General features: G+C 41.3%; 1 protein-coding gene across 5 annotated transcripts in view; it reads right to left on the bottom strand.

Moving 5' to 3' along the window:
• Positions 1 to 447: 447 nt before the first annotated feature.
• Positions 448 to 16,830, bottom strand: part of LOC110533645 (vacuole membrane protein 1) — a 102,789-nt gene continuing 86,406 nt past the window's right edge. For all 5 annotated transcript variants that reach the window (XM_021618060.2, XM_021618056.2, XM_021618055.2 and 2 more), the window contains 2 exons: positions 4,713 to 4,815; positions 448 to 3,369 (listed from right to left, as the gene is read on the bottom strand). In XM_021618060.2, coding sequence (XP_021473735.1) covers positions 3,226 to 3,369; positions 4,713 to 4,815 — 247 coding nt within the window. In that variant the 3' untranslated portion in view covers positions 448 to 3,225. The remainder of the gene's footprint in view (positions 3,370 to 4,712; positions 4,816 to 16,830) is intronic.

Below are 16,830 nucleotides of genomic sequence, written 5' to 3'. Positions count from 1 at the left end.
GTTTATTTAGTAAATCTTTTCTTAACACCATTTTCTTAAAACGACATTGTTGGATAAGGGCTTGTAAGTAAGCACTTCACGGTAAAGTCTACACCTGTTGTATTCGGCACGTGACAAATAAAAATTGATTTGATTTGGAATAGTCGTTTTTCATTAACCATAATCAATCAGATTTGTTACTGTAACCTCACAGCGCTGACATGATTTGCAATCTGAAAGTGATATGATGTAAATGTTTAAGGAAAAGAGACGCTCTGTAACGTGATAACCATTGAATGTGAAACATAAGTAGATGAAATGTGAGAGAGAAGTCAATATACTCCCTGTCCCTCCCCAAGGCTGATATGTGAGTGTCTCTGAGGAACTCTAGGGCCAGTACTAATGGGTTGTGTGGCCACAGTCACGGCATATCACATTATTCAAAAATAATGAACAAAACCCAGTGACTTTATTTCAGTCCACTTTATTTACAGATAAAACAGGACATACATACATCGAAAAGAATTCCGAAGTACAGACACTTACCATTACACAGACATTTACACATAGAAACGTAAACACACAGAGAAAGACACACACACGCAAAAATGGGGCTCCCTTATGGAACAAGATGTTCTAAAACTGCAAAGGAAAACATAAGTCATTTCTCAAAAGCTAAGTCATCTTGGCTCAGCAAATTTATGACCACAAAAAGAACATGTACTGGTCAAGCCATGATTTCAGCTACTTCTAAATACAAACCCTGAAGCAAAAACAAGAAAAAAGCTGTACTAATAAAATGCAACGTTAGTCAAAAAAAAAATCAGCTATTGAGCAATAGTGGAAAATGGAAAGAAGTATGTGAGAGAAAAGAGAGAAGTGTAAAGTGGAAGGAGGAACTATCTGAGGTGAGGACTGTGTGTACCATAGCAAATACTGGCTGGCTGTCACAATGGAGTGTTGCAATAAGGTGTGTGCCTTCCTGATTCTCTGGAAATTCAAGGGGATTGAGACAAACTCCAGAAACACACACAATCCCTTTTAACAGATAGGCAATGATACATGCACACATACATACACACCGATCGGACAAATTAACGGCAATACATTTTAATTTACAAACAGATATGCATATATAACCACTTTAAAAGAAGTCAACAAAGAATACATCAATAAGAGAGCGAATAAACCAAACTTATGTCTAAAATATTTTGCAACAAAGGAACAATAACATCAGACCACACAGCTCAAAATGGGAACCGATGCTTCAACAATGACAACAACCACAGACGGACAAAGAGAAAACAGGATGCTGGTCAGATGAAAGAGCCCGAAATGTCAGACAGCCTACAGACTGTTGTCGCCTTGCAATGTAACAGCCAACACCAGTCTGATAAGCTATCTGACAGGCCGAGAGAGTGACGGACATGCCTGAGACACAAACACACACGTAACATGAGGAAAGAGGAGGAAAACAATCCTTCCATTACTTACCCTGAGAGAGAGAGGCTGCATTTGAATGGGGTGATTAGCAGAGCTGCAGCAGACTGGAGGGAGGCTGAGGCTCTGTGCGTTCAACAGTGCCTCTCTGTTTTGAATCTACTCGAGTGATTCGTCTCCTGGCTCCGTCACTGGGGCAGTGCAGCGAGTTCATAGGAGGGTTCACTGGAGGTAACGCCACAGACCCGTTTCACTGCGCTCGCTCTCTTTTTCTCCCCACTCGCTCCCCCCCTGCCTGTCCGCCCAGATCTCCCAAACCAACATACCAGGGCAACAGTACAAAAAAATACCAAAATAATTCACAAGCAATTACGAAAAATAGGAATCTTGGATCACAAGCCAGCTGACGTTATCCAACAAGCATAAGACATAAAAAAGTAACATATTGATGACATAACATCATTTTAAGTGCTGCCCTTCCTCCCAGAGGAATTGTGAACATGAGCTTGCGGAGCATTCAAGCTTTACATGGGAGTTCAGAGAGTGCAGAGGAGTCTGCTGCATTAACACACACACTGTCTGAAACTCCCTCCATAGCCAGGCACTGAAGACAAAGGAATCACTTACCACAAGCTTCAAACCAGGCACAACCCCTAAAAGATCATATCAACTAAACAGATACCACCAAACACAACTTGGGATCCGAATGAAAGGCTCTATAAGGAAGAGAGTTCCAGAAGTGGCACAAACACAGATCTGATTCAATCCATCAGTGCATCTGGTTGGTTGAGCAGCCCCAGGTCTGACTCATATGCTCTCTTATTAGAAGTAGAAAATAACTCCAGACAAAGGGACCAGCAGAATGATTCATGGACGATTTATGAAGTCTGATCCAAAGGTGCTCACTCTGTGGAATTTTACAGCATAGAAATGACATCAATAGTAGTATAGGTACAGATAAAAATCAAGTGATTTAACTCCCTGTTTTGATTTATTCAGATCTATCTACATCAGATTTGTAGAAGTGAAGTTATGAAAATCCTATATTAGCATAGCTATATTTACAAGATGTGCATTCCATGTACATTCCTTGTCTATCCCATTTCAGTTGAAAAAACAACAACAACAAAAAACACAAACCCTAATAAATGAACTGGGAAAAATCAGATTAGGCCTTGCACAACTAAAATAATATATAACATCAGTCCCTGCATTACAGTGCACACACCAAATAATTTAAGAAAAATAAAACCGATCCAAGCCAAACATAATCATTTAAATAAACAGGCTCTATGATAAGACTATCAGTTCTAGTCGTGGAAGCTGGACCAAAGAGTACTTAAGGCCTCGCAGAGGAGAATCAGTGCCAGTAGCTGCTGACCCACCCACACACAGTCACTGTAGAGCTGTTCAATGAAATGGATGTCCTATCCATACAACACCACACCACATGACCATGCACCTACCTTATAGTGAACAACCACTGAGGAAGCAAAAAACTATGGGCCATCATCTCTATCAAAAAATCCTGGTATGCAAATAAATTAAGTCCAAGTTCCATGTAAACGGATAACCTTCAGTATCACTACAGAAACAAAGAAAACGGTTACTTCATACAGATGGATATCCATCGATCGATAACATGGACGCCCATACTTCGGATTATGGCAGTTTGTGTCTCATTGGAGATTATTGGAGACAGAGAAAAAAAGAGGAGGATACAGCAGGTTTGTGCTGAGGGTTTTTTGACCGAGAGCCCAGAATGTGTGCTAGGCTAGCTGCTCTTCTCGCTTCTTAGTGTTGCCTTCACTTGGTTTTCCCCTCAGAGTACATCTGCTGCTGCTGGCGCTTGGCATAGCTCTGGGCCATGGAGTTGACGATGGAGCAGACAAAGAAACAAACCATGACCACGATCACCTTCTCAAAGACCCACGACAGCCAGTTTTCATCCTGCAAGAAACGGAACAGAAACAGAAGAGGCGAGACCCTGGTCACTATGGAGTCAGCCTTCCCCACGTAGTCCCTAGCATCTACAGCCTCTGATGCTAAACTAGAACCTATGTTCTATCTGAGTGGGATGAGATCTGCTCCCACATCCATCCATGTGCAGGACACAGAGAGATCAGTGGTAGTAAAAAGCAAACCCGCCAAACCTCCTCCCTCGCCCCCGGTGACCCCAACTGGCAGCCTCCATTTCCCCAAAGTTAAATTGCCTCGCTTTTCTCCTGTAACTGCAGGAGGTTCAAGTTACAATAAAAAAAGGAACATTCTTCTAGAAACAGCCTTAATCTCTCGTTGTGCAACTCAAAGTCTCTCCTTTCCCTTTCTCTCTCTTTCTCACTAGCTCGCACATCGGATGAGGAGGAAAAAAAGAAAAATGTTTTCAATTAATCATTTCGAGAGTGAGGGAGTGGGAGAGAGAAAGAGAGAGAGAGGCAGAAGGAGCGGGAGAGGGATACAGAGCGAGAAAGAGAGAGAAAAAGAGAGGGAGAGACATTTTTTTTAAGCTTTCAAAGAGATACGGCTCCAGCTACAACTGGCTCTTTTTGTTCCAGACAGATTTTTTTAATGGATTGTCAATGCAGGGCAGGGGGGCCCCGCCCGCCCCCCAGTCATCACTAGCAGTGGGTTCAGGCGGGGCACTCTGTGACAAGGAGGAGTGACTGAACACTCACACACTCCCCTCCACTCAGACTAAGCATGACTCAGCACACCTACTGCTAACACTGTTAAGTGCTAATAGTGCTACACTGCTAATAGTGCTATAGCCAGACCCTACACTGGCCCCCTCTCCCTTAGCCCCAGCCCCCTCCTAGCCTGTCCTCAGCCTGCCCAGCCCACCATGCACCCAATGAACCCTCTCTCTGTCACTCTAAACGCTGCCCAGAGGCCCTGAGAGGTACAGTACTATTACATTGCTACTGCTGGACTACAGTATCATCTCCACTGTATATATTCATCCCACTACTGTAATAGAAAGAGTCAGGGAGAGATGGGAGGATTACAAATCTGAGAAAATTAAATATGAAATAAAAGTGAAAAAGAGAGAAGAAAATGAGATTGAAAGGAAAGCGAATAATAAAAAAAGTAAATTACTGAAAGAGAGGGAGACAAAAAAGGGAGAGCAAGATAGAGAGAATATAAAGAAAGAAAAGTGGAGGGAGTCTAAGAGAATGAGAGAAAGAAAGTGAGGGAAACATTCTTTAGAGAGAGGGCCTCTCAATGAAGGAGGTAGTGAATAGAGGAAGGCAGTAGAGTATAGTAGAGGATGGGCCCCTGGATGAGGTACTTACGGCTGAGGTCCCCTCTCCCGCGTGGAGGTGCATCTTGGCTCTCTGGGCCTGCAAGTACTCCCTAAAGGGCTTCTGTAGAGAGGAGCCCAGCACTGGGACAGCACTGCCACACAGCCAACAGATAGAGGGAAAAAGAAGGGGAGGGAAGGAGGGAGGGTGGGTGGGATGGAGGCAAGGAGAGAGACAGAGGGGAGGGAGGAGGGGAACACAGAACACGTCACATCATTGTTACTCACCACCAAGCCAAGGGCAGCAACAAAGGGAGACATGCTGTCCTGCCTTCCTTCTCCCTTCCTCTCTCCCTACTTCCCTCTTCCACACAGAGAGCGAGAGAGACTGCATTCAAACAGCTCATCCCCACAGACAGGAATTCAGAACAGACCAAAAAAAAAGAAACAGTGAAAAAGTACAGGATGTACTGAGAGCTAGATATCCTAACACTTCAGCTTGTTTAAGAACAAAAAGAGAGAATAAAAAGAAAAAGGGGAAAAAGTTGGCTTGTCCTCTAAGTCCACAGACACATACACACACACACACATACTCCGGCTCTGGAAACCGCGCACACACTCTGGCACACATACACGCACACATCCGCAAACCCGTTCAACTCCCCTTCAGTGCTCCTCTCCTCTCTGCTGCAGCGAGTGAGGAGAAATGAATGACTTCTCAGAACTCTCACATTTATCACCAGCGGTTCCTGTAAGAACTGGTTCCAGCCAATTAATGAGGAAGTGAGTCGTGCCTGTGTCATCACTGGCTGAGAGAGGGGGAAGGCCCTGCCCTCTACCAGCCATAGGATGAGGAGGCTGCTGTAAGACAGCCCATATTAGGAAAACCCTTTACAAGATTCAGCCACCAACTACAAGCACACTACCACCCCCCACCTCTCTCTCTCTCACACACACACACACACACACACACACACACACACACACACACACACACACACACACACACACACACACACACAAAGAAGAAGGAAGAGGAACAGACAGAGACAGATAGAGAGAGCGGCAGAGAGAGAGAGAGAATGCTGGCCCATCCCTAGTCAGGAGTTAGTGATTAATCACTAAACAAATACATACTAAAGACCTTACACTATTTAGTGGCACAACTTTGTCAATTATAACCCATTACCAACATTGTTAAAAGCATTCCAACTCCTGATTATAAAGGTGAAAATTCTACATCTGTAACGGTGGTGTGGGGATGCCATGTTCCAAGACACAACTCAAAGTGCAAACCGTATGTTCACAAAGGCTGTTGACTTCATAGGACCGATAAGTTTCTCTTTCAAACTCTTTAATTTACGCACTTCCCACACACTGAACACACACGTGTGCGTGTTCTCACACACACACACACACACACACAATCTTCCCACTCATTGTGTGAGAAAACAAGAGTTGTCACAGCAAGCATTTTCATTTGCATGAGTTTACAACAGTTAAGTTTATTTTAATAATTAACCAAACACAGAGTTACGGATATCCTTGTCATGAATAGACAGAATAAAAAGACTGTAAGTGACAAAGAAAATCCTAGAGATGGATCATGCTCACCTGACCCAATAGAGAATGGACAAAAGAAGATCCAGAGGAAGATGAGTGGATTAAAGATTCATCCCCTCCACCATTCATCCTACACATTCTACAGCACCTTTTACACACATAGAAACCAAACCGCTTCCTAAATGCTACAACAATAAGTACAAATAGTACAACAATAAGACAAATAAATAAATTCAAAATCAGATCAGATATTCAATTTCCGACTGACTGAAACATAAACTGACAAGAACAAAGAGAGCAAGTCAGGGTTTGAGAAATGGCGGGCTCAATTCATGTCCTGTACGATGAGCAACACTGAGTCATGAGCCTGACACCAAAACTTAACAAGTTGACACAAACTCAAACCTAACAGTCACAAATATGTTTTAATACCTCAGGGCTGTATCTGTGTGTCTTTACGTACATAAAACTGCCTGTTTTGAGCTTTTGGAACTATCACAAACTTTCTAGAACATTCTACAGACCAATGCTTTGTGAACCTTCTGGACTTGTGTTGTACTATATACCTGTAAGTATTTTTCAAACCATATATTGTGCTGTATTTTTGTAAGAGGCACAGACAGTGATTGTAATATATTTTTGTAAGAGGCACAGACAGTGATTGTAATATATTTTTGTAAGAGGCACAGACAGTGATTGTAATATATCTTTGTTCAAGGGGAATTGTAAACGTTACATTCAGACAATGTGAGTATGTGGAATCTGGAAAATATAGAATTTCTGAAGGTATGCATTCAAATATCTGTGATTAAAAAAAATGAAAAAATGTGATTTACTCTCTGTGAGTTTTTAAATGAAATGTTTTCTCTTCAGTTATTTTTGTAACCACACCCTGAGTTTGCTGGCTCTTTAATCATAAGCGGGAGAATGTGGCAGTAGCCGTATTTCAGTAAAAGTCTAATAAAATAGTGCTATTCAGTAAAAAATACATTCCTATTATTTGCTTAACAGCTACTGAACAAACCTTGTAACCACCATGTTTGTTGAAATCATGTGGTTTACAATACTATAACATAAAGATATTTACTAGAGCAACAGTGTGGGTGGAGAATAATTATAATTCAATGCAAACAAGAAAACCCTAGAAAACCAAATTGACACTTTTAGAATTAGCCTAACAATCAAATATAAAAAGAGGATTTCCCTATTAAAGAGGAATATGGCTTATCTAGTTCCCGTAATCAGTCACAATTGATCCATATTGATTCTAAATGAACAACAAGCAGACATAAGTGTCAAGCAACGGAACAAAAACATATCACACATTTAAATGATAGATTTGAATCATGTCATGCATTTACTCTATAATCCTAAATCTATTAAAAGCATGAATCTAATACAAATAACTAAGGAAATTAACCTAAGCAAAGTATAAAATCAACCACAGATTCTACAATCAATAGTAGTCTATTTCTTGACTGCCTTCTACCTTTAGAAAACTCTAAAACCAATGGTCAAAAACATGATTTTAGTACTTCAGGACTCTATCTTTGTGATTTTGTGATACAGTATCTGGAACTTTTGCAAAATAATACTTTTCTGAACATTTTGTTTCTATAAAATCCCTATAAAATATATTTTTACACATCAGTGTATGAAATATTCACCAATTTCTAAAATCAGTTTGTTTTTGCATGTTGGTGAAGAGATGCTACTGATTTAACTATTGCTGAACAAATGCTACATTTAATTCTAAATGTAATTTTTCACATTGAATGAGATAATTCTATTTTCAATAAACCATAAGAAAGGAGTCCAAATTGCAGTAATATTATGTAATCCAACGAGAGAGAAAACATTGCAATTTTTCCGATGGGGGGACAAAACGATTCAAATGTGCAGTTAAAAAAATATGTCAACATCAAACACCAAACGTAGCATACATTTTGTCTCCAAATTCTTTCAGATAATTTTAACTATTACTGAATTAAGAAAACTCAAACATGTACTAGATCAGACAGGTCTTCATTCAGTGACTCACAATATACCAGAGCCTACATAAATACATCTGACAAAAAGATTAAAACTGAAGCTACATATAAAGTCCTACAATAATCTACAAATGCATAATAAAGCCCAATTATATGCGATCAAAAGTTACCAAAAGCCTTCAGAGCTAAGATAAATAAATCAATGTTGTTGCTGTTAGATTTAAGGTTAGATTTAATCAATATGCAACATTGAGGGCAAATATATAGCGTCATTGACCAGAAGAGGTGGTATGTTTGGACTACAGAGCCCACGCTAAAAAAAACTTTCTGGACATAACATGGGAGCAACAACTATTTGATGATGCCAGGTAGGACACAGGGGTTGACTTGAAGACTTGTAATGCATCACTGACCTAACAGATCACCTTCCTTTTTACATTGATATACTAGATCAGCTGCTGTGCCACATTTGGGTGTACTAACTCTCTTGTTAACTTTATGAAGCCTGTATTGATCCATTTAAATGAAGTGATGCATAGATTCATGCAGGGATGACCTTATCAAGCAGATGATGAGTCTCATTTCTCCTCATCCTGTGAGCTCACATCTCAGGTCAGTGGTGGGAACTGAGGACTGACAGATCTATGGGAGGTATAGGTATCATCACACACACTGACACACACACTGAAATATACAACAACTGAAGCAAACATGCATGCACACACAGTGACAGACATACACACACACACTCCATACGCTGACGGTCAAACGGTCAAATCGACAGTGTTCTGTCTAATGATGGGGGAGACGAGAGGCTGTGACTAAAGCCCTGCCAGCATGATTGACTGGGGGGACCTGTGGACATCCACATACGGACAGGTAAGAGATAGGGCCTAGGCCATACTTAGAAGAATGGAAATTACTAGTACCTAATGCATCATGATATGTAAGAAACGAGTCGTGCCAAATCAGATAACCATGGTTTCATTTCGCCCCTGTCAGCGATTTGAGCTCCCTGTCTGGCTGTGAAGGTCTATTTACCTACCCACTCACAGCCAAGTCACATCAAGGAGGAAAATGTCTACTTATTGATTAATAACCAGGGAGGTGTAGAATGTTCAGGTGCTGAGCCATGTTCTTAACATCTCACAAGGAGACTTGCTTCCTTAACGAAACCACCACCAATACATCCTCCTCCTACATAGAGGACAAAACATTAAAGAGTTCATTTGTGACCGTCAACAACGGGCCATTTTTTAATGAGCTATCATTTCCTTCTGTCGCGTATATTATATTCCCATTTTTTTTGGTGCGTTCATTTCCTTGAAACCAAATTCTACAGAACATGATTCAGAGGTAACCTATGACCCCTGGCCCCTTGTGAAGCTGCCTGACACACACACACACACACACACACACACACACCTTTCTCTCTCTCTCACACACACACGACCACAAGCAGCCACAATACACACATGAAAACTAGTGGCACAATCATAAATACCCACACACACACACCCAACCCAGGGGCAGGACATGACAGCGATAGAGAACAATTCTCACATGACAGCGAGCACAGCTAGCTAACCCCTGGCCAGGTCCAACTGGTTACAACATCACAACAAAGAGCTTAGGCAACCGTTAGTGTTACTCAACACAACACCGTCAGGGCCCAAGTTCACATCAAACATAACACTTCTGCCAGTACAACCAGATACAGCCAGAAACTCAGGCTTGGTGTTAATTGTATTGTGTCTGTCTGACCTGAGACAATGAAACCTGGAAGTCTTTGTCACAACTATGAAAATCTATGATTAAACCACTCATCTAAAAGGTTTCCGTCTAATTTTACAATTATAATATTTCAATGTACAGTTTGTTGAATATGTAACACAAACTGTATATTTGTTGTTATCTGGTAATAATGGCATATGTAATCAGGGCAGGTGCTCATATTTTTCTACTGCTCCTCTAGCCAAATTGTCCATGTTGTGTATTACAGGCCTTCATTTTCTACAAAAACACACGGACTCATCACACATTGTAGGCTAAGCCAGGGAGAACCAGAGATGAAAGGGAGTTAGTTAAGTATCTCTGCTACAACCACTACTAGACTAGATGAATCAGCTAGTTAGCTAGGCTATGCTGTCAAAACAAGCTAGTCTTTTCTGCAGTTGGCCCCTTCACCCCTGTGCCTGACCATGAGACAACAAACGCTAACAACTCCAAAGTAACCTTCTACTGGCGGTATTCATTTCTCTGCTTGGCGCCGGTGGGGTCTTCATGCAGCAACGCACCACCGAGCTCGCAGGGAACTTCATGCAGCAACGCACCACCGAGCTCGCAGGGGACTTCATGCAGCAACGCACCACCGTGCTCGCAGGGGACTTCATGCAGCAACGCACCACCGTGCTCGCAGGGGACTTCATGCAGCAACGCACCACCGTGCTCGCAGGGGACTTCATGCAGCAACGCACCACCGTGCTCGCAGGGGACTTCATGCAGCAACTTTTTTTCAAGATTATCTCCTTTGATAGACAATTTGTTGCATTTACAGTTACAAGAGAAAAAAGAGAGAACACATTTGTAATTTGTTTAAAAAAACACCACCAATCAAAAGGGCAGGTTCTCCAGCACAACTAGGACTCTACAGGTGCACATGCCAGCATGTAATAATGGCCCATGTAGGGAAGCAATGATCCCTGATAATGATTTGTGAAGAGTGTAAAAAAAAAATGTTGAGTTACGGTGAAAAAAAATGTATGTGTGACTCCATGTCTCACTGTGTCAGTCTGATCTGGTCCCGTTGAATCAGGCTCTTTCCCAATGACTTCATCACTAAGGCATGGAGCCCACTCCTGGATGAAGATCCCCCTAGTCCTACCCAGCCAGTGTGTTTATCACAACTCTGCCTGCTTCCTTCTCAACTATCTGTGGCACACACACACACACACACACACACACACACACACACACACACACACACACACACACACACACACACACACACACACACACACACACACACACACACACACACACACACAATCTCTTTCACAGACATACTCTCAGACAAATTCACAGAAAGGAGGGAGCACTAAACAATGAAGGGAGGGAGGGAAGAAGGGATGAGATCATTTCTTTTTTGGAAATGACTTATCAGCACGGGTCTGCAGGGAGGGACTGCCAGCTAAACACACCGTCTGCCCCCAGGGGTGCCCACTGCCAGGAAACAAACAGCACCAATTATATATAGCACTCTTATTCTTGTCACCTCACATAGTCCCATAAAACAGCCCCCAACAACCACCCGGGTCTGGGCCTATGAGTGGCTGAGGAGGTGTGATGAGGTGAGAGGTCTGTGTCACTCAGTGACTGTGCTGGCCTTTCCAGAGGTAGGGTGTGGGTAGTGGCATGGTTGACTGACTCAGAGGGATAGAGACAGCCATGACTAGCCTGGCCAGGATTCCCAGTTGGAACGCAGGAGAGGCCAAGAGGAGGGGAGGGAGGCAGGGGAGCAGGGGGTATGGGAGAAAGCTAGAACCAGAGTCTGCCTGGGCAGATCTGATCCCATTGATCCATTTAAAAAAATAAAAGTTTTATTTCACCTTTATTTAACCAGGTATCGATGGCCACACTACTGAGTCAGATAGACTCCACCTAGGTTGAATATCTCCCATGCTATATTTATTGTTGCAAAAAAAAAAACAGTTAACAAACTAATTATGTAAGTAACAAATCTATGACTGACCAATGCAGAATGTGTGGCTTATAGAGTATGCAGTGAATAATGGGTGGCTGTGTACGTGCAGCTCATATAATACATTCACCTTGTTGATCATCTCCTTTGACATTCCACAGATCAACACATAGATTACTATGGAGCTGGAGAAACCCACAGGCTGCAAGACAGTCTTTCGCTCTAAAATTGTGTACAATATGTTCTTACTTTCATTACATGCATAAAAAATAACAACACATTAACAAATAGCAACCATTTAAGATAAATATATTATTCTTACTCAATTCTAATATTTTTATTGTCAGACCTCGGAAGAAGGGAGAGAACGTGGTTCAGCGGTGAATCATGAGGAGTTTTTCGGTCTCCCCTTTGAGCACAGTAATAGTCTCAGGTTTGTGGCTAGGTTGTGCATACGCTTTGGGCAGGATGCGTCTGTCTGTCTGTCTAATGTACAGACAGCCAGTGAAAGTACTGCTCATGACCTACTTTATTGACCTTGCCCCTTCCTAACACCACAACGATACAAAATAGCAATTGTCTATTGCTTTACAACCACTGTTATTGCCAAAGATGAAAAAGTATCTACAGTGTCTTCAGAAAATATTCAGAACCCTTGACTTTTTCCACATTTTGTTGTGTTACAGCCTCAATTTAAAATGGATTGCATTGAGAGTGTGTGTCACTGGCTACACACACTACCCTATAATGTCAAAGTGGAATTATGTTAAAAATATATATTTTTACAAATTAGAAGTGAAAAGCTGAAATGTTTTGAGTCAATAAGTATTCAAGCCCTTTGTTATGGCAAGCGTAAATACGTTCAGGAGTAAAAATATGCTTAACAAGTCACAGAAGTTGTGTTTAATAATAATAGTGTTTAACATGATTTTTGAATGACTACCTCATCTCTGTGCCCCACACATACAATTATCTGTAAGGTCCCTCATTCGAGCTGTTCATTTCAAACACAGATTCTACCACAAAGACCATGGAGGTTTTCCAATGCCTCACAAAGAAGCGCACCTATTGGTAGATGGGCCAAAATATAATTAAAAGCAGACACTGAATATCCCTTAGAGGATGGTGAAGTTATTAATTACACTTTGGATGACGTATCAATACAGCCAGTCACTACAGAGATACAGGCATCCTTCCTAACTCCGTTGTCGGAGAGGAAGGAAACAGTTTAAGGATTTCACCATGAGGTCAATGGTGACTTTAAAACAGTTAGAGTTTAATGGCTGTGATAGGAGAAAACTGAGGACGGATCAACAACATTGTAGTTACTCCACAATACTAACCTAAATAACAGAGTGGAAAGAAGGAAGCCTGTAAAGAATCAAATGCATCCTGTTTGCAATAAGGCAACTGCAAAAAATGTGGCACAAAAATTAACTGTAATTTTTGTCCTGAATAAAGATATGTTTGGGGCAAATCCAACACAACACATCACTGAGTACCACTATATCTTTTCAAGCATGGTGGTGGCTGCTTGAATACCTGTCATCGGCAAGGACTAGGGAGTATTTTAGGATAAAAAGAAACGTAATAAACCTGAGCACAGGCAAAATCCTAGAGGAAAACTTGGTTCAGTCTGCTTTCAAACAGACACTGGGAGACAAATTCACCTTTTATAAGGACAATTAAGGTCAAATATACACTGGAGTTGCTTACCAACACGACACTGAATGTTTCTGAGCGCCGTAGTTACAGTTTTGACTTAAATCGTCTTTCAAATCTATGGCAAGACATGGAAATGGCTGTCTAGCAATGATCAACAACCAACTTGACAGAGCTTGAAGAATGAATGTACAATCCAGGTATGCAAAGCTCTTAGAGACTTACCCAGAAACACTCACAGTGGTAATTGCTGCCAAAAGTGATTCTAACATGAATGACTCAGGGGTGTGAATACTTCTGTATTTAATTTTCAATCAATTTGCAAACATTTCTAGAAACATGTTTTCACTTTTCCATTATTGGGTATTGTGTGTAGATGGGGGAGAAAAAATGTAATCACAACAACATGTGGAATAAGTCAAGGTGTATGAATACTTTCTGAAGGCACTGTGTGGTCAATCAAAACATGAAAAAAGAGGAACTACATTTTGATTCTCAATATAAATAACCTCACATGTTCCTTAAAAAAAAACTATTTAACACCATTAGATGAAGACCATGGATAAAAATGTTTGTGAAGCTCTGATAATTGCAAAATCACCTATTAGTACTATCAAGTTAAACATTCTTCCAATCATTTAAAACAAGTCTAATCAAGTATATCACCTATCTCTTCAAACACAAATTGATAACAGGGTGTTAGAGGTACAAGAGTAAACAGTTGTTATTCAGTCTCTTTGTATGGAGAAATTAGCTGTAAATAATCCCTATTTAGATACAAACCCCTACTAAAACACACCCTTTGACTTATTAGCTTGACTGTCATTGTTCTGATATCACTGCTCTGTTTGTGTTCATGTTGAATGAGTTGCCTTGGAGCAACATCCTGCCCTGCCGTGTGTTCTGGTAACAGACAGACAGCGCTGTAAAGCAGGCCTGTGACTCAGGACACAGGGTGAACAGAGGTGGACTGGACGGCTCTTTGATGACTTGTCCTCCATCTCTGGGGAGAGGTGCTCATACAGCACTTCATATAGCATCATCAGCATCATACAGACAGAGCATCACTGTACACAACAACAGACCACAGGCTGATACTAACCTATCCAAAACACTCACATCATGTTGACTAAAATCAGACAGGAATTGTGTCGTTATATCAAGTCATAATAGATTTGTTGTTTGTTGCTAATTTAATCAATGATGTTGTACAAATGACAAATACTTGGGGGAACAGGAGACAAAAACAAATGAATCAGGGATGAATAAAGCAGGAAGTAGCATGCCGTACAATGATGATCACGCCAAACTTAAGGACACATGACACCGGACCCAGTGCATTGATCTGACCACCTACTTCACCCCCATCTCCCCCACTCTTACTTATCTGTACCTTAAACACACACAGAGAACAAAACACAGAGAACAAAACCCCTTCACAGGCCTTCAATGTGATAATGACCACATACAGTACCAGTCAAAAGTTTGGGCACACCTACTAATTCAAGGGTTATTCTTTATTTTGACTAATTTCTACAAGGAAAAGGATGGCTACTTTGAAGAATCTAAAATATAAAATATATTTTGATTTGTTTAACACGTTTTTGGTTACTACATGATTCCATGTGTCATTTCATAGTTTTGATGTCTTCACTATTATTCTACAATGTAAAAAGTAGTAAAAGTAAACAAAAGTACTGGAATGAGTAGGCGTGTCCAAACTTTTGACTGGTACTGTATACATATCACCTATATCATACTTCCCTACTGACCTCTTGCCAAGTCGACCTTGCAAAAGAGGTTTTCTAACCTCAAGTGTCTTTACTGGTTAAATAAAAGTTAAATAAATAAATACAAATATCACTTATAACTGTCATTTAATAAGTCCTAATATTTTATGTACTTAGTGAAGACCACCTGGATTCTGGACAGACCGCGCAAGCTCTCCAAGTCCTTATGTATTTCTCAAACCCTCTCCGATTGAGAGAAATCTATTTTTTGAGGGCGCCAATGGCTGTAATCATAAGAAGAGGAGATGAGTAAAGAGGCTCCCCGTTGTGACTTGCATTAAACTTAACGACTGTTATAAAAACCGTCAACCCCAATCTGACCCTCCATCACTCTCTCCTCCACTCTGACCCCTCTCTCCTGTCCTCCTAAATGAGAGATCCGACTGTGTTTCCCCCTAGAGAGGCCTGGCCCGGCCTGCCACTATAGGCTTGATAAATGCCATCTTTATGAGGGCTTTTCAGGTGATCCGTCCCTCCCAGCCTTCGTTCTCAGCAGACAGTGACTAACAACTAACAACATATCTTTGATTTGATTTTGGTATTGCTAAATAAATCTTGTGAGAGGTGAGGAGTCACCATAATCATCCAAACTTGACCTACATTTAATTAATCGCCTAGGCCTGAAGTTCACCTTCAATTAGAACACTTACTTAGTATCTGGTAAATTCCTGATAGAATTTCTGAGGAAATTTGGATAATTCTCTGTCAGATCTTTATAACTGGTCAGTTACTGATACAAACACAATTAGCCCAGGCACACATCACTCTCTCTCGCTCTCTCTCTCACTCTCCCTCTGCATCCTCCAAGCCCTCCCTATGAGCAGGGCTCAGTGCACCCTGGTCTCAATGGGTTCCCCTGATTAAATAAAAGTTCAATTTTAAAAAAGGCTCACAGGGTTAAGCTTAGTGTTAGTTGGTCTGGGAGGCAGGGAGTCAAGGAGCAGGAAAGGCCATCTGCATGGACATTGTGCTGATAATGTGCTCCACACTAAGAGATGGACTCACATGGAAATGAATACCTTCTCATGGAGAAGATCCCTTTTCCCCCATTCTCTATCCCTGCCATTCATAGGGAGACCCTCAGTCAGCCTGGTTTTTCTCCACACCAGCCCCAGTCCCTGCATCTCAATGGACCTCTCACCAATAATCCCCTCCATTGACACACAATCTGAGGGATTACTGAATTACAATACACTACATGTTACAGTGGCTGATTGACCGCGGTAGATGGGCTTCAATCAAAGTGATTGATTATCATCCATGGAATTCCCATGCTGCTTTCAAGATCTAAAATTAGTAAGTACAGTATAGTTACAGTAAGTGGGTAAAAATGCTACGAAATAACACCCACCCCACCCACACCCACACCCACACACACACACACACACACACACACACACACACACACACACACACACACCCCCACACAACATGGACCAATGTTTTTTTTGCTGTGAAGTGAAC

Source organism: Oncorhynchus mykiss, chromosome 10, assembly GCF_013265735.2.
Source record: "Oncorhynchus mykiss isolate Arlee chromosome 10, USDA_OmykA_1.1, whole genome shotgun sequence".
NCBI classification, from domain to species: Eukaryota; Metazoa; Chordata; class Actinopteri; order Salmoniformes; family Salmonidae; genus Oncorhynchus; species Oncorhynchus mykiss.
The sequence above is the reverse complement of the archived record's forward strand: the minus strand, read 5'-3'. Positions and strand labels throughout refer to the sequence as shown.